The sequence below is a fragment of the Centropristis striata genome, chromosome 9, assembly GCF_030273125.1.
Source record: "Centropristis striata isolate RG_2023a ecotype Rhode Island chromosome 9, C.striata_1.0, whole genome shotgun sequence".
Classification (NCBI taxonomy): domain Eukaryota; kingdom Metazoa; phylum Chordata; class Actinopteri; order Perciformes; family Serranidae; genus Centropristis; species Centropristis striata.
The window spans coordinates 40,397,909-40,416,237 of NC_081525.1; the positions used below are offsets into that span (position 1 = coordinate 40,397,909).

General features: G+C 41.0%; 1 protein-coding gene across 4 annotated transcripts in view; it reads right to left on the bottom strand.

The window, feature by feature from the left end:
• pde4cb (phosphodiesterase 4C, cAMP-specific b) overlaps nucleotides 1–18,329 on the bottom strand; it is a 57,305-nt gene that overhangs the window by 3,429 nt on the left and 35,547 nt on the right. For 2 of the 4 annotated variants that reach the window (XM_059340873.1, XM_059340874.1), the window contains exons 2-13: nucleotides 12,791–12,982; nucleotides 10,485–10,521; nucleotides 9,679–9,752; nucleotides 9,543–9,592; nucleotides 9,145–9,257; nucleotides 5,654–5,747; nucleotides 2,802–2,974; nucleotides 2,622–2,720; nucleotides 1,986–2,150; nucleotides 1,800–1,899; nucleotides 1,117–1,271; nucleotides 374–496 (exon numbers count right to left, since the gene is read on the bottom strand). In XM_059340873.1, coding sequence (XP_059196856.1) covers nucleotides 374–496; nucleotides 1,117–1,271; nucleotides 1,800–1,899; nucleotides 1,986–2,150; nucleotides 2,622–2,720; nucleotides 2,802–2,974; nucleotides 5,654–5,747; nucleotides 9,145–9,257; nucleotides 9,543–9,592; nucleotides 9,679–9,752; nucleotides 10,485–10,521; nucleotides 12,791–12,982 — 1,375 coding nt within the window. Of the gene's footprint in view, nucleotides 1–373; nucleotides 497–1,116; nucleotides 1,272–1,799; nucleotides 1,900–1,985; nucleotides 2,151–2,621; nucleotides 2,721–2,801; nucleotides 2,975–5,653; nucleotides 5,748–7,647; nucleotides 7,850–9,144; nucleotides 9,258–9,542; nucleotides 9,593–9,678; nucleotides 9,753–10,484; nucleotides 10,522–11,828; nucleotides 11,871–12,790; nucleotides 12,983–18,329 lie in introns of those variants that run through there. The other 2 variants (XM_059340877.1, XM_059340875.1) reach the window with 2 other exon arrangements.

Here is an 18,329-nt window from a genome sequence, read left to right on the forward strand (position 1 = left end):
GGCCATAAGACAGCTCTTTCCCAATTGAATCTATGATCTGTTCCCTCTCAAAGCCTCCAGACTTGTTTGTCAAAAACAGGAATTTTACCTCACAGTCCACAGGAGCTGCTGGTCTACTGCTGCATCAATAACACATAACCCTTTCAACTAGTTGCCCAACTGCACAGCCTTCAGAGCTGCATATCACCAATGCTGGTCTGGTTGGTTTCTGAGAATCTGCTGCACCTACTGGTACCTTGTTACCATGTAGCAATAAAAATATACTAGAAACCTGATTAATCTGGTTAGTCACATGGGACTGATACTATATTGAACACCACTGTATCTATACTTATAAATACTTGTATATTAAGTGTGAAAGGTGCGTTCTCACCTGGATGCGGTCGGAGTAGTTGTCTAGCAGCAGGACTCCCAGACTCGTCACCTTTTTGGTCTCCACCATCGTCTTCATGCCGCCCAAGAAGTCGATGTGTTTGGACATATCTGTGGCAAGCACCTGATCAACACATTCAACACATTGTCAGTCAGTTCAATTACATATTTCTGTTTCCCATGCATTTTTGCTTTTCTATATTCCGAGAGACAACTAGTTCCGTTGGCTTTTAACAGAAGAGTTTATTTGCAAATAAATGAATAGATGATCACAACTTTGTCTGATTTCCCTTTAGTACAAAATGAAATACATTATTATTATTATTTTTTTTGAGTGAAGTTTGTTCTTGTCGGTTTCCTCTTTCTCAAAACTCTATTTTTCCCATTTTGTTGGTTCCATCCAGCTGTAGAGCTTCAACTAACGATTTTCATTAACAATAATCACTTGGTATATAAAATGTCAGAAAATAGTGTAAAGTTTCCATCCCAGATTCCCAAAATCCAAGGTAATGACTTTTTGTGTTTTGTTATATTTTGCACTAAAACTAGTTGGCAAAATATTTATTTTAGAAGTGATTCTACCAGCTGCTGCAGCTCTAGACAGATGATGATTAAACATGGAGTTAACCGTCAACTCTAACTGTCCATGAACATGAAGAGAATAGAATAGAATGAAAAGCAGACTGTGAAGTGACAGACTGATGAAAAGTATATCAAGATGTAAGAAGCGGTGCAGCTGTTTACCATATCGATCACCATCTTCCGGAGAGAGTCTCTCTGTTTCTTGGTGAGGTTTTGGAAGATGTCACAGTTGTCTTCTTGCAGCAGCTTGAAGCCCACAGCGAGGTGGTGGTTCTCCAGCACCGAGGCATCGTTGTACATTAGCGCCAGCTCCGAACCTGCAGAGATGAGCCATGAAATAGTTAAAAGCCTGTAAGCAGGGCTGCCCTGTCTACATCATATCCTGTGATACCCTGGACTCAGTTCAGACCAGTTCAGACCAGTTCAGACCAGTTCAGACCAGTTCAGACCAGTTCAGACCAGTTCAGACTCAGTTCAGACCAGTTCAGACTCAGTTCAGACCAGTTCAGACCAGTTCAGACCAGTTCAGACTCAGTTCACAGCAGTTCAGACTCAGTTCAGACCAGTTCAGACTCGGTTCAGACCAGTTCAGACTCAGTTCAGACTCAGTTCAGACCAGTTCAGACCAGTTCAGACTCAGTTCAGACTCAGTTCAGACCAGTTCAGACCAGTTCAGACTCAGTTCAGACCAGTTCACAGCAGCTTAAGTCTAAAAAAACTAAAAAGACCATCAGCTGATTACTGAGGCACACAGTGAATTTATCTCTTTCATTCAGGTTTTCTACAATGTTGATGTTTGTTGTTATTGTGAGAGGAACCTACTGGTGTTTATTAGAGTAACCTACTGGTGTTTATGAGGAACTGGTTGGTGACTCCCGGGTGGTCCACATCATGGATGGCACTAGCAAACAGAACCGCCATGATCTCCAGGTCTGTGAACACCGCCTGGGTTAACAAAGAGGAGAAAACACATGTTGAGAACAAAACACTGATATTAAATCATAAAGAACTAGAGACTGGACTGGGCTCACCTCTAAGGCGGGGGTGGACAGCAGCACGTGGGTGGACTGGACCACGTCAGCTGCATGGATGTTGTTGTGGTACGCTACGTCTGCGTGGTAGTGGTCCTCCAGGGTCATCATCAATGTGATGAAGGTGTCATCTGGGATCTTAAAGGTTTTCAGAAGGTCTCGCTCCTGGAAGGGTGGATGAGGAAGAGAAAATAGCCACATCAGCCACACATCAAAGGTTTCTTCTTCTGTGGTGTTGATTCAAATGAGTGGGGGAGCTGCCTGACCCTAGAGAATACAGCAGATAGCTGGCCTGGTCACAATACAGGACTTCTGGTTCAAACTACGTATTGTCACAAAAGCACATGTGACACAGGAAATGATGTAATAATCACGTAGTCATGCTGGACAATAATGTGGTTGGAACACATGTTCACAAAACAGCTGTTCCACATTCTTTACTACCTCCAGTACTTTTTCTCCAAGTGCAACTTTGGTCCTTGTTGCAAAACATACAATAAAGTTCCTGTTGTTTCAGGGTATTTTTGGCGCGGGTTCCTATATATTCCAATATCATGTGACAGAGTCAATTTATAACTCTGGAACTGTTATATAGTATCACATTGTGATTATTTCAGCAGACTGAGTGATTCCTACCTGGAAGATGGAGTACATGATCACCGTCAGAGGGCGGTTGCCAGAAAATTCTGCTATCTTGAATATATCCAGACCCCAACGATTAATGTCCTCAACCTCCTGCAGAATAAAACAGACATCTGTAAGACACACTGTGTGTGTGTGTGTGTGTGTGTGTGTGTGTGTGTGTGTGTGGCCCACCTTGGCCAGCAGGCTCTCGTGTGGCGTGCTGACTCCAAAGCGAGGGATGCATGCGGGGGCTAGGCCGGGGCTCTGGGTGACCTTCTTCACCCCGATGATCTGGGACATGGGCCTCTTCTTCTTCTCCTTCTCCTTAGACGGCGGGGACAGGATCTCCACGTCATGTTGTTTCTCTGCAAGGAGTAAAAACACACACAGAATGTTGAATAAACGTCATCATGTAACTTCAGAAATTAAAACTTAACCTGATTGTTTCACTGTCACACTGTCAGATTCCACAATACAGCAGTTCTTATGGAGCTGCTGACTTTAAAATACAAGATCACTTTTTAACGTGAAACTGCTTCAGTCAGTGTTATTCCTGTCACCGGGTCGAAGACAGAGCTAAAGATAATTCAAAGTAAAATAAAAAAAAAATCTCCTGAACAAAAACACTTAAGGAATCCTAACCACCATCCTCCAACGATCCCTCTCTACTTCACAGCAAAAAACATAAATAAAGTGTGTTTAACTTGAAGTGTTATTCATAAATCATGTTAACAGGCAGAATGAAACACAGCTGCAGTATAACAGCTGAGGTTAAGGTGAATGAATGTATAATATGAATGGACTAGAGGAGTAGAACGCTAAGCATGATGGGTAAAACGTGTCAGCGTCAGGAGATCAGCTCTGTCTTCAGCTTGGACTTGTTGGGCGTCTTCAGGTTGGAGATTTATTTATTTATTGATTGATTGATTGATTGTAATCCTTTCAGCAGCAACATCACAACAAGGTTCCCACAACATCAGCAACATAATCTCCAGATGATTGTTGACACAAAGGTTCTGATCCTGCAGACGCCATGCTGTTGGATCATGACTCATCCAGACTGGTTCAAACCAAGAAAATAATCCATGTGACATCACAGACCGCTGTTTTACCTCACGTCCTCATCATCATCACCTCAGTATCCACATCACCACGCTGCTCTGTTAGGATTTACCGCCTGATAACAGCAGATACAGCAGCTCACGCCTCCATAAGGAGCGTCTGGCCTCCCTCACCTCTCTCACTGTGCCTCCTCTTCCTCCCTCACCTCTCTCACTGTGCCTCCTCTTCCTCCCTCACCTCTCTCACTGTGCCTCCTCTTCCTCGCCCCCAGCACCACGGTGTTCATCTCCTCGCCGAGCCGCTCCTGTCAGCTCCGTCCTGGCCGGGCTGCTCCTCCATCCTGCCGGCGGAGCTGCTGAAGACTGAGCCTCCTATTGATGCAACACGCCGTCTAATAATAATGCACCCTGTTGCTACGACAACGCCACACAATGTGTCCAGGAATGCTGTCTGTCGCCGCGCCGGCTTCTCTTTTAGGGAAGGAAAAACCTTCCTCACCTCCTCCATCTCTGCTGCTAACAAACACTCTGCCCTTCCTCTCTTCTTCAGATATCACATAATAGATTCTTACATCAACACTTCCTCTTTCCTTCTCTCTTTCCTTCTCTCTTTCCTTCTCTCTTTCCTTCTCTCTTTCCTTCTCTCTCTCCTTCTCTCTCTCCTTCTCTCTCTCACAATGCTGAAATTCTCAGCTCCCTGTTTCTTCAAAAATCTTTTATTTATTTTACTTGATTTTTTTTACTTCTGTTTTTTGTGCCGTTTTTTCTTCCTTTCCTCTTCCATCTCATCCTTTTAAAATCCTCCTCTCCTCCATTTTTCTCTTTATATTTAAAAGCCCTTTTTCCTTGTAAATGTTCTGTATTCTTTACTCAGATAATACACAATTTATTTTATTTTCTTATTTTATTTATTTTTCTCTGCTATATCTGTAGCCGGATGATTCTTCCTTTTAAATGTTCTCTAATGAAATGATAAATTATAAGTGTAAACAGCTGATATGGACACTATAGACATCTGAATTAATGATTTTTGCAGTATAACATTTGTCAGGTAAATATGAATGTAGAATTTTTTAACAGTATTGCATGTATGTATTGATTGAGTTTGTTGTTGTTTTTCTTGTATGTTCTGTTTTTGTTTATGTTGTTTGTATGTCATGTTCTATGTCTTTATAGGGACCCAGGAAGACTAGCAGTCGCCAAGGCAACAGCTGATGGGGATCCATTCAATAAACAAAAAATAAATAAACAAAATAAACATGACTATAAGCTATTCCTCTTCCTTCCAAGACCCTCTTTTCTCAGTCACCTCATACACACACATTTTAAATGCAAAAATGATAGAAAATGCTGAATATGTAGATTTCCTGCTTTTCTTTTCTTGGTTTTATATTATATTACACTGAACATCTTTGGGTTCTGGACATTTAATGACATCACCATGAAACTTTGAGAAACTGGGATAGACTTTTTATCGTCCAAAAACTATTAATCGAGAACATAATTTGGCAGATTAGTCTATAATGTAAAAAAAACCCACATACACTTACACTACTACTTATAAAATAAAATGAACAGTTAAATAGTAAATAAAGCAGCTAAGGCTTTCTTTCTTGGGGCAACACAACATTATAGCATCGCAAGAGACCAGTTGAAACTTTAAAAAAATATATAAAATACTAAAAATGTGTAAAAGAAAAAAAAGTGTATAATTCACACAGAATTCTACAAAAATATTTTGACATAGACTTTTTATTTTTAGCACATTTACCTATTAGCATAAAACATGCTATATCATGATATATAGTGTTACTGAGGTGAAAGGTGAGAAGATGTTAACCACAGTGCCCACACTTCATTTTTCTGAATAACTATTGAATGAGGCTGTGCCAGTTTTAGCTAACTAGGCCTAATAAACAGTCAGCTGAGTGTTTGTTTCCATTGAAAGGGTGAGCAACAGCTTTGTTTTCCACCAGAACTCACCGAGGAAGGTGTTGGTGATGAACTCTGACACCTGGTTCCCTGAGCGACTCGTCTCTGACAGCTGAGTCAGCTCGCGGTTCAGCATCCTCTTAAACTGTGGCGACAAAAAAAAGGAAAAACCAGGTTAGTAACCAGGAAACACTGCAGATAAACAAGTTAAAATACATCAATATGGCCGTTCATTTAACTGTGAAACCTTTACAGAACTGACACCATGGTGGAGGGATTATATTTTTCATTTCATTTCTTTCACTATGATGTAAAACAGCTATTAAATAACTTGTTTAATTCACATTTAATGATGTCTTTGCTTTTACTGAATACTTTTGTTAATTCTTAAGTTGATTTTTAAAAAAGTTTACATAAAAACATAGTCTAAGAATATGGAAGAAAGGTTTCAAGTCTCAAGTTAATTAATTGTCATACATAACATACATACATAAAGACTACATATGGACAAAAAAAATCCTGTTCTAAAGACCAGGATACAAAAATTGCAATAATAAATTACATGCCTAGGAAACACAAAATCAAGACAATACAATAATAGAATAATAAAGGCAGCAGTTAAAAGACAACAGTGTCAAGTTAAAAAAATGCAATCAGAGCAAAGTACTTAAATAAGGCACATAATAAATAAAATGGCATAAAAATAATAATAGGTAGTTAGATGCTTCATCAGATAGAGTCAGTGAAGACGTGTCCACTAGGTGGCGCTACAGCACCATAACAAGCTGTCCTCATGTTAAAGAAACCACTGAGAGTAAAACTTGTTATTATCAGACTGTCTGAACAAGGAACTCTCCACGAACCCTTCAACTCACTACAATATTAGCCTCCTTTATTTAAACTACGTTAGGATAATAACTGGCAACTTTTGGTGGATGTGGGAGCTCAGTGTGGTGCACTTTGCGTTTTCAGAATTCAGGCATGAACTTGGTCCAGACGTGTTTGTTCTCATCCCCGGGGTTCAGGTTCATAACTATGTTCACACTAATGAACACATAGTCATGAATATTATATTCTAATTCTTGGCAATCCCCCTAAATCGTACACACTGGTCCTTTAACTTTGGTGAAATTGGTGATGTATTTCCATTTAAGGTAATAAGTTGGTTGATCTAATTCACTTTAATGTCATAATTTAATTTCAGCAACATGTTGGCACAACATGTAGACTGATGCTGACAGACCTGCTGTTATTATTATTATTAGCACATTTATTTCTCATATCTCTGACTATGTTGTCTGTTGCAGACACACAGGAGAAATCTGCTCTGAGGTTGTAAAGAAATCACGAGTGAAAGTGTGAAGAGTTTTATCTCAGCGGTAGCTCCACAATGATTATATAACAGCTGTGGCACGTGGAGAGAGAGAGAGAGAGAGAGAGAGAGAGAGAGAGAGAGAGAGAGACGGAGAGAGAGAGAGAGAGAGAGAGAGAGAGAGAGACCTGCTGCAGTGGATACTATGTGACACACATATAGCCACAAACAAAAACACTCTGACATTATGTAGCTTTAACCAAAATGTCTCCAAAATGTATCAAGCCTTCCTCACAACATTTATCAAGTTACAGCTCTAAATCATTTTACTAAATCATCATAGCTTCTCCCTCTACCATTGATGTGTTTTGCCTTTTTTATGCACACACACACACACACACACAGTCTCAGCATGCAGCCTGTGTGTCGCTGCAGCCCTGAGTCCAGTCTGACAGGTATCTCCCTCAGCGTTCAGCCTCTCTATAGAGCTGCTCTGCTGATCAACACGTCCTGATGTAAACAAGAGGCAGCTCCCGCCGCTCACCAGTCTGAGTCTCGAGCAGAGACTCACCTGTCTGAGTCTCGAGCAGAGACTCACCTGTCTGAGTCTCGAGCAGAGACTCACCTGTCTGAGTCTCGAGCAGAGACTCACCTGTCTGAGTCTCGAGCAGAGACTCACCTGTCTGAGTCTCGAGCAGAGACTCACCTGTCTGAGTCTCGAGCAGAGACTCACCTGTCTGAGTCTCGAGCAGAGACCAACGCAGAGAGCCGGTGCAGGCATGTCCGCCCACGCATGTTGATGCTGGAGGTAAGAATCCCCAAAACACGAGCAGCAGACAGAGTCTCTGCTGCTCAGAGGAGCTGCTGGCTCAGCGGGGACGGGTCCAGCACCAGAAGAAGTCCGTTAGAAAATAAAAAGTTCCCACAGTCCCATGTGCTGTCCTGGAGGTGAGGGGGGGTCGGAGGGGGAGGGGGGGGGCGGGTGAGGGGGGGGAGGTTGGGGATGTGGTCCAGCATCGGGGGAGGAAGGAGGTGACTGCAGTCGCTCCTCAACTACTGTCACACTGTCAATGAGAGCAGAGAGGGAGCTGAGGAACCCCCCCCCCCGCACGCTGCCTCCCTGCCTCGGCCAATCAGATCCGTCCTGCTCCAGGGGCTGGGTGGAGGAGAGCGATCTGATTGGCTGGCTGGGAGACGGAGGAGGACTGACTGTAGCAGCCAGATGGAGAGAGAAGCATGAAGGAGATGCTCATTAACTCTTTCAATGGAGGGAGACGCCATTCATGATGTTCACACTGCAGCTGCATGTTATTACACCAGAATATAACCGCTCACAGCTGCTTTATAACAAGAATAAACAGGAAAATATACCAGGACTGCTCTCAACACACATCCAGATGCATGTCACCTGCTTTTGATTCATATTTTTAAGCTAAAAATAAAATAAGTCATTGTTTTGATGATGAAAGCAGTCATTCCAAAGATCAGTGAACGCAAAAGGCAGGAGAAAATACACACATTTATTTATTCTTAGTATAATTTACCCTAAAAACAGGTAAACCACTGATTCTGCTCTCGGTTTTTGAAACATAAAAGCTTGTTGTTTCACAGCAAAGAACACTTCACCCTTTAAATCACCATTTATACAACAATTACTCACTCTGTGTTGCCTTGAATTCTAAAGGAAAACTTTGTTTTTCCAGGGTAAACGGAAATCCCAAAACTGAGAAAACTCTTGATGAATTGCAATTAATGGGGTCAAAACTACACTAAAACATCCAATTACAAATCCTCTCACCACTCCCTTACTTCTTCCCAAACACATGCACGTTCTCTAAGATGTACTTCAAACTCTCCTGCATTAAACAGACTCATGCTCTTCATGTGAGTGAATCTTATGAAGCTGCGATCAAAATAGGTACTTCACTCTTTTTCTTGTATTTATTAGTAAGAAGTGTATTTTGTGTATCCTGTTGTATGCTGAAACTTTGACTTTTTATTTGTATGGCATTAAAAACCTGAGTGCACATGTTATTTGCTCCAAACTCTTTCATTCTCGTGATTTTTCGTGTTGTATGACAGAGGATCATGTTTGTACCACTTGTTCATGACAAATTGGAAACTCTTTTTGATGAAAAAAAAAAAATTGCTCCGTACGCCTCTTAAGATGTGTAATGTTTTGTTCACTGACCCATTCTTAATATTCTCTTTAACAGGAGTAGTAAGTCACCTTATTGGAGGCCATATCTCCCACTGAGTGTCTGGTCTGCAGCGTCTCCAGCTGGTCCAGACACCAGTCCAGCTCCTCCAGCGTCTCCACCGCCAGCTTCTGGTAGGGCTCCTCTGGAAAACACACAACAGGTCAGACTTTATCTCAACATCCACTTGTTGAGATCCAGAGATGTGGTTCGGTTCTTCTGAAGAACTGTTTTTCTTTGGAGAAACAACTTCAAAATCTTGATGAGCTTGTCATGTTGCACCTGTCCTGGTTTAAATCTTTATGGATCTAAACACCCAAAATATCACACTCCTGCCTTTTGTAATAGAGAACAGTATTTTCATAAAAAGACAATTAATCTAAAATTAAGATAAAAGTATTCACAGTTTTGTGAGGATGTTAACACTGACCTGTGAGACATGGCTTACACATGGACGGCTGCTCTCTGCTGGTGGGCCTCCTGCAGGAGCAAACAGAGGAGGAGTTGGCACAAATAGAGAAAACAAGCAGTCATTCACATGTTTCTCCTCTTTCTTTCTTTCTTACTTGTTTGCTACACGTTCCTGCAGATGTGTCAGAACAGCAAAGTTACTTCTCACTGTTCGTAGGCTGGCGAGCACCTAGAAGGAAGGAAAAGAGGAATGAGAATCTGAGAACTATTAATGGGTCTTAATGGAGAAACATGAGAGACTAACTGAAACCTACAAAGACTGAACAAACAATGCATGGCTCTACTCAACTAAACAATATCTGCACTTGGTCATCTGCATGCTGGTTAATATTCAAGCAGTAAAACTGCTCTGCACTGATGTAAACTGTCTGTAAAGCCCTTTCAGGCAAATCTGTGATTTGTGATTTTAGGCTCTATAAATAAAATTGACTTGACTCTCATGCTTTCCCGTAACATTGTATTAAAAACATGTGACATCAGTTATCTCTGACAATAAGACTGGTAATATAAGGGATTAGTTCAATATCAAGCTGCAGGTGGAACAAAAGTGTATTTTAGAGGATATTTTTGAGAAATAACACAGAGACAGATTGTGTTAACAGGACAACATTAAAGAGCACACACACACTCTTACATAAAGACTTAGGCTGTTCAGGACAAAGAGTGTGTGGGTGTTTACTGTGAAAAATGAACCATGTCTTATTCCTCAAACTGGTGAGTAAGGAGACATGTGGACTGTCTGGGTTGACTAACACCTACAGTAACATTAGACACTAAACCTTTGACCTTTGACCCTGCTGTCAGATTCCACCAGTCCCATGATGGCACACAGACACCGGACTAGGACTCTGTATTTCTTTTTAAATCCTTTACAAAACCAGCAAAACACAGTTTCACTAACCTGTGCAAAAGGAGTCACTATCATGTCTTCTCCATGCCTGCAGAGACCAGACAGACAGAAAACATCCAGTGAAAAAGAAGTTTGAGATACAAAAACTCAGAACACAAACACACAAACCAACAATGACAACAAATAAGGGATCTTGTTGTCATCATTTAACTGTGAGAACTGTGAAGGAAGAGTTAGCTCAGGTGTCAAACATCACACTGGGCATGGGGAGAGGAGGAGATTGTTTTAGTTCTACAAAAATGTCTCAGAGGCAAAGATACAGATTATAGTGAACCCTCAGAGCAAGAGAAGTGGTGCTTCATCTCACCAGGTAGGACTGTACTGATCGAGGGTTACTGGCTCTGTGGTCATTATTAAGCCTGCCATGTAAAACCACTTTGTCCCTTCAGGTTCAACATGAAGAGGCAAGAAAACCAGAAATGAACCCACTGATTGGTTAAACTGTACTGAACCATTTAGCAGCTAGACACAGATATGTGATGCAGGTTTTAATCTGCTCTGCCTCCAAGATATATATTTGTACAACAACAACTCTGTGCAGGTGAGGAGCAGCGTTAAGGCGTTGTGTGCTGGGAAAGACAACTTTAGGAGAGGAAGTGTTTTCTGGAGGTTTTGGGGTCTCAACATGCAGCTCATAACATCCAGACTTCAGGGTGAATCATGCTGCCAGTGAGGAGTCAGATGTGAGGCAGCCTGCCCAGCAAACATGTTGAATAAAGACTTAAAGATATTCTCATGAACAGGTTCCTAGGATTTCCTACAAAAACGCTGCATGATAGCTTATAAAATATGACTGTTAACTTCTGGAAACGTGCTGTGAATGTTGTGAAACTGAACTATTTGGTTAGCTTTAGGCACCAAAATCACTTGGTTAAGGTTAGGAAAAAATAACAGGGTTAGGGTAATAAAAATACTTCCAACAGAACACAAACAGGTCTCCCATTGTCCTGGTTTTAAGGGACTTATGTAGACAAAATTTTATTAGATTGCTAGGAATTCAAGTGTATTACTTTTGGTAGGAAATCACAGGAACCATTCATGACAGCAGCCTGGTATATAATATATATATAATATGACAATTAGCAAATTTAAAGCGTATTATCAAATTGCTGAATGTTTGAAATCCCTTGTGTTCTCTTCATCTGTCCAATGCTTGCTGGGACTGTTGTTCTAACTCATAAACATGTTGTTCAGGTTGTGGTCAGGTAAAGGTAACGAGTGAGTGGGAGTCAGTGGGAGTTGGTGGGGGGAAGAGGTGGAAGAGGTAATAAGTTTGACTTGTGGCAACAATCCAAAAGAAGAAGAATCACAGCATCTTGTCACACTTTGTCTCACCGAGGTAGCCAATTGACTTCCCAATGCTTCAATCCCTCCTCCCTTCAAAACAAAGGAGCGACAGCTATTGGTGGTCGAGGCCCATTTACACTCAAAGACTGTTAGCTGCACAGAGAAACCTTTAGCTTTATGAACAAGCAGAAACTGGATGAAAAAATAGTTCTCAGCTAAGATTTTAGTTGTGAATGTCGTTGTACGTAGCTGAGAAACATGAGCTCTGCTATAAAAGCCTCTTTAAAGCCAGAATGTAAACATGACATAATACATTATTGACAATGAAATCCAATGTTTTTCATAGTAACTCAATAAAGTATATTTGTAGTATAATCAAATGAAAATAGAAAAATTAGCTTCAGTATTAATTTTCAAAACAAACATGCTCTTAAAATGTACTACATGTACAGTACAGGCCAAAAGTTTGGACACACCTTCTCATTCAATGCGTTTCCTTTATTTTCATGACTATTTACATTGTAAATTCATCAAAACTATGAATGAACACATGTGGAATTATGTACTTAACAAAAAAGTGTGAAATAACTGAAAACATGTCTTATATTCTAGTAAGCAAAGGGTGGTTACTTTGAGGAATCTAAAATACAAGACATGTTTTCAGTTATTTCACACTTTTTTGTTAAGTACATAATTCCATATGTGTTCATTCATAGTTTTGATGCCTTCAGTGAGAATCTACAATGTAAATAGTCATGAAAATAAAGAAAAACGCATTGAATGAGAAGGTGTGTGTCCAAACTTTTGGCCTGTACTGTATCCCATTCCAGTAACAAAAACTGACAATAGTAATTCAATTAAATGATTTTTCAGTGTGAAGGCCCACTACACTGGGATTGAGTCATGTGTTGGTATCCAGTACGTAGTAACAAATAAATAAATAAATAAAACACATTGGTAAACATATGTCAGATGAACAGCTCTATGAAGCATTTCTTTAAAATACTCACAGGTCGCTGGCGGTGGAGGAGTTTCGGGACATGGTTTTGGGCGACAGGTCGAAGTCGGAGTCGGAGCGGTAGAGGAAGGACTCGCGGCGCTGGCTGTGGGGGAAGTTGGCCTGCAGCACCAGACCAGAACCAGGACTGGTCTGGGGGTCCAGGGGGCTGCGACCCACCGAGAGGCCATTCTCCACATCAAAACTACAGAGAGAGAAGAAATACAGACATAAACACCACTGGTACACTCTCAGCTGTTACCACCTGCTAATGCACTTTAATTTAATTATTTCAGGCTACCTGCTAATACCACTATGTTTAATAGTATAAGACTAATGCTCCTATTACTATTACTGACTACTAGCACTACTTCTATTACTGCTACTAGCACTACTTCTATTACTGCTAATGCTAACCAGATTGATTAAGCCTATTTTAGATGTCACATTTAACATTTAGGCAAAAATAAACCATTTACACAAACCAGATCCTGTAAAAACATTAAATTCTCTGAAGGCATGAATGACTCAGCTGAGACAGTCATGTAGAAATAAGGCAGTTTACACAGAGCAGAGAGGAGAGGACAAGAGAGGCTGTTTACACAGAGCAGAGAGGAGAGGACAAGAGAGATTGTAAAAGTGTAAATAGTCTAATATGTATAGCATGAGGAGCCCCGAAAAGAATAAATTATTTAAAGAAACTCAATTAAAGTTCCCCCCTTCACTGTTACCATAGAAAACCTCAAATGCTAAATGAACTGGGGTCATGTCTCAGCATTACCTGTAAACCCTACGGCCCAATAATGTGACAGTAATATAAGTCAGCTCACATGGAGACAGAAAGACAAAGCTCTAATATATGATTATATATATAATGATAGCTGAGGCAGAGACAGGATGATAAACCTCTATACAGAAGGCTGTGTGTCCACATAGAAACGTGTTTCAAACAGCAGCGTGTCTCTAACAACCCTAAACAATCACAAAGAAGACACGAGATGCTGAAACTAAAAAGAAACACAAAATCATCACGTGTATAAATATTCATCGCATAAAGAAACATCTGTACAACGAGCACAGACCAACGTCTATAAAAAGGATAAAAAGGTTAGATTTGAACTGCTAGATGACCTTGTGATTACTCACAACTAAACACACACACACACACACACACCTTCCCCTCCGATATCTCCATGTGACGTCAACAATGACTCCATGCATGCTACGTCAGTCCCCCCCCCCCCACTATCCCCCCATCACTACAGTGAAAGGCACCCCTACTGCTGAACAAAGCACTGATACCATATACTTAGCGTCTATCAGCATCATTTTTTTAAATTGGATTTTATTGGTATGATCAAAATTAAATTAGGTTTTTTTTTTCCACCTGCTGAGACCAGACAGGACCAGAGCTGGACCTAGACCTGAGTTAATCCCTCTGAAGGTGAGGAGGTCCTGCAGGTCTGATGGAGAAGCTTCTTTTTGCAAACATTCATTCAACTAAACTCCTCTCACCCAAAATGTCCTTAGAATGAAACAAGCGACACACAGAGCAAAGAGCAAAGAGCTAAAAATACAGAGAGATGAAGAGGACGAAGGAGAACTTGACTTTGAGTTTTAGTCTGAGCACACAGACAGGGAGGGTTCAAGTTTTCACCATCATCCTCATCATCATCATCATCCTCATCATCCTCATCATCATCCTCATTCCCTCAATGCAGCTGCAGCTTCATGACACACTGATCCACTAAAGAGAGAAACAACCGTTGGATTCTCTTCTTCTCTCACCTGAATATAGCACCACAAACATCCTCTACAATATTAGATTATATATAAAGAAATATCTATACTATAATAAATATCTATACTTGAGTGGTCATTTTAAGGTATTTATTTTATAAGTTAGATCCATTGTTATCTTTTACCCCCCCCCCCCCCCCCCCCCCACCCTCTCCTGGTGATAACAATAGAAACAGAGAGTGGAAGGCTGCTCCTGGTTCTATTTTTAGCTCCGCAGCCTCCAGCGCTCCAGCAATAGCAGCGGCTGATAAATGAAAGATGGTTATTATGCAATCGATGCTGAATGAAAGACCCGATTCACAGAACAGAGACAGACAGAGTAGGGGGGGGGGTGTGTGTGTGTGGGGGGGGGGGGGGAGAGATGATGTACTGATGTGGCTCAGCATCTGATTGGTGTGACACGGCAGAGGGGCGGGGCTTGGCTGCAGCAGGGTTTACCTCAGTGATAACACCCCCCCCCCCACACACACACACACACACACCTCTCCACTACACCCCCCCCCCCCCCCCTCCCCTGGCTGGTGTAGTTGCCGTGACGAGGCTCCATCAGAGGCGCCTGATGACGTCAGAGGCTATAAATAGATCAGCCTGCCAGGAACGAGGAGAGAGGGAACTGAGAGACTGGTGACGGAGCTGACGTAGATACCCCCCCCCCCCCCACACACACACCCCTCCCCCCCAAATGATTTCTCCCCTCCTCATGAATAAATATATGAAGGATTTTCTTTTTCATTTTGAATTGGTTGAGTGCTTCAAGATGACTCCAAGTAGAAATAAACCATAGAATGTTCTCTACAGCAGGAGGATGTTGGACTGTTGCTCAAGGGCACGTTGACATTCGTGTACATGGTTAGAAGGTTTTTACTGCTGCTGACTTATCCTTTTTTTATTTCTCTTTTTATTGTCTTTTTTTTGCTTTAATTAACCTCTTTATTTGTGTTTTTGTGTATCTGGATGTATTTATTTATTATAAATTGATATGATGTGACCCAGCTTAATGTGAAGTGCTGCTAAGTTTCAGTTCACTTATTGTTTTTTTTTTAAGGTTTTTGGTAACAAAAGATTTTCACAGATTCTTTGTCATCATCATTGAGCTCTTCAGCAGTGAGCTGTGCTGCTGGTCACTGGGACTCAACCCCATTCAGAAATATGAGAAGAGGACTGATGGGGAGAGAGCGCCCACTAGTGGAGAAAACACACTACTGCACTGACCCATAAACAGGCTCTGCTCAGAGTTGGTCTACTCTACTGCTCTATGTGAGCTCAGTTTTTATAATTTCAGTATTAAATAGACAGCTGACAACAGTGATGAGGCTCTTTGAGGACATATTCGGTTTCTTGTGCAGGAAGGAGAAATAATGTTAGTTTAAAACAAATATAAAGGATGTTCAGCAGACAGACAACAAATGTATCAACCTTATTTTGTAGTTTAAATTTAAAGGCCGTTATAGAGTATAACACAACAAGGCTAATGTTTTCAGATCCAAGCTCCGTTTTTGTGTAGAATAATCAGTATTATGTTTGAGCATTTACTTTTACACGACTTCTGTCTACTGCTGATTGATTTCTATTACTACTAGAACTACTAGTTGTACTAATGATACAACTTGTTATACCTCTACTGCTGCCACTGGGTATGACAGGCATCATCCCTTTAAACAGACAGACAGGCAGATGAACAGACAGACAGACAGATAAACAGACAGACAGGCAGATAAACAGACAGATAGGCAGGTGAACAGACAGACAGACTGATGAACAGACAGACAGGCAGATAGACAGACAGACAGACAGGCTGTCTGGCGTCTTGTTTAGTTGCAGCATAACAGGTTGACCTTGCTCCGCTCTGCTCAGCATTGTTCTCCATTTCTCTGACGTAAATGACGGCTCCCTTTTCTCTCTTTAACTCTGTTTTAACAAACTTTACCCCCCCCCCCCCCCCACACACACACACACTCACACCCCTCAACGCCCACATCCGACCCTGCTTTTGTTCGCAGGATGTTTAGTTTTTCACCTCGTCAACATCTGGAAGAGGAGGAATCCTTTTCTTCAAACCAAATAAGACACATGCCAATAATAATAACATGGCAATTCTAAAATTGGCAAGCAACAAAGTTTCCTTTTGTATTATCACTCAGGATAAGTGTGTGTGTATATCTGACTGCTGTTAGATTATTTGATTATTCAATTTACAGAAAACTAATAACCAACAAGTTCACTGATTGAAGGGCTCGATGCTTCTGGTTCCTCAAACTACAAATATGGTTTCCATTTTTACTCCTCTTCTATTTTAAGTATTTGAGATTAAATGCAATTATATATCAACTTAATAATGAAAATGTGACATGAATGAACAAAAGTTTTGGTATTAGTAAGTATCCCAGCATGCTATTTGAACCAGTGAACCTCTGAGTCTCTTGTGTCAGCAGTCATCAGGTTATTTGTAATGTTGACACACTTTTTACTCAACAAACAACTTAATTTGCTTCGGCATTGTCTCTAAAACAGAAACCTGTAATTAATGCAATGTTCATGTTCAAAAGTCATCAGTGGCAACCTCGTACTGTATAAAGGCAAACAAATGGTTTAAAGGACATTACTTTTTCAAGCAAAAGTGGCAAATAGTCGATTTGTTGCATTTCTTTATCTTATCTGACAGTAAATTAAGTTTTTTGGGGCTTGAGGATTTTCGGACGAAACAAGTAATTTAAAGACTGACCTTAAGCTCCGGGAATTATTTGCTGGCTTTTTTTTTTACAGCAAAGATAGCTGAATAATTAAAAAAAACTTATTGTATTACAGTTACTGCTGAGATGATTGTTTTCACCAAAATTTGGGAAGAAATCAGTCTTCACTTCAAAAATGAATCTAAGAGATTAACAGTCACACAACAGTGAACTTTTACTGCTAAAGTCGAATCTAAAAATGTCACATTAATAAAGCTGCTGAACAAAGAACTGCATAGATGAAGAGTCTTTCAGTTTGGTGTATTTTAGGCCAACGTTTCTCATCAGGCTGACTTTATATTATGCTCATGAAGCTTTTCTTCTGTAACTGTAGCAGAGGTTAAACTGTGCAGCAGGGATGCCCATGGGAACCCGCCCAGGGATTTAAGGAACTTTCTGTTATGTGTGTGATACAGAAAACAAGCATCAAGGACAGATGTTATCTAATGGGGATGACACAGGCCCAGGGTCAAAGGTCAAACCTCACACACACACACACACACACACACACACACACACACACTCCCTCCTGTTTTCTTTCCTCGTAGCGTGGGAATTGGCCGAGGGACCAAAAGCATCACACCAGGAAGGAGGCGAGAGGTGAGGAGGAGAGGAGCAAACAGGCCAGGAACACTGTGTGTGTGTGTGTGTGTGTGTGTGTGTGTGCGTGTGTGTGTGTGTGTGTGTGTGTATGTGTGTGTGTGTGAGAGAGAGAGAGAAAAGGAGAAATAAAGAGAAAATGGCTAAAATGTACTAATGATTTTACATGATTTGAAATGACAAAAAGAGAGAGAGAGAGAGAGAGAGAGAGAGAGAGAGAGAGAGAGAGAGAGAGAGAGAGAGAGAGAGTGTGTGTGTGTGTGTGTGTGTGTGTGTGTGTTCAGGGAGTAAAGAGGGTTTGTTTGTTTTACACCTTCTCTAACCTTTTGTACATTTGATCTGAAAGCAGCAGAAAAACACCCCCCCCCCCCCCTCAAACACCCCTGACTAACAGACCTTTCCTTTCATCGTCACTGTGTGTGT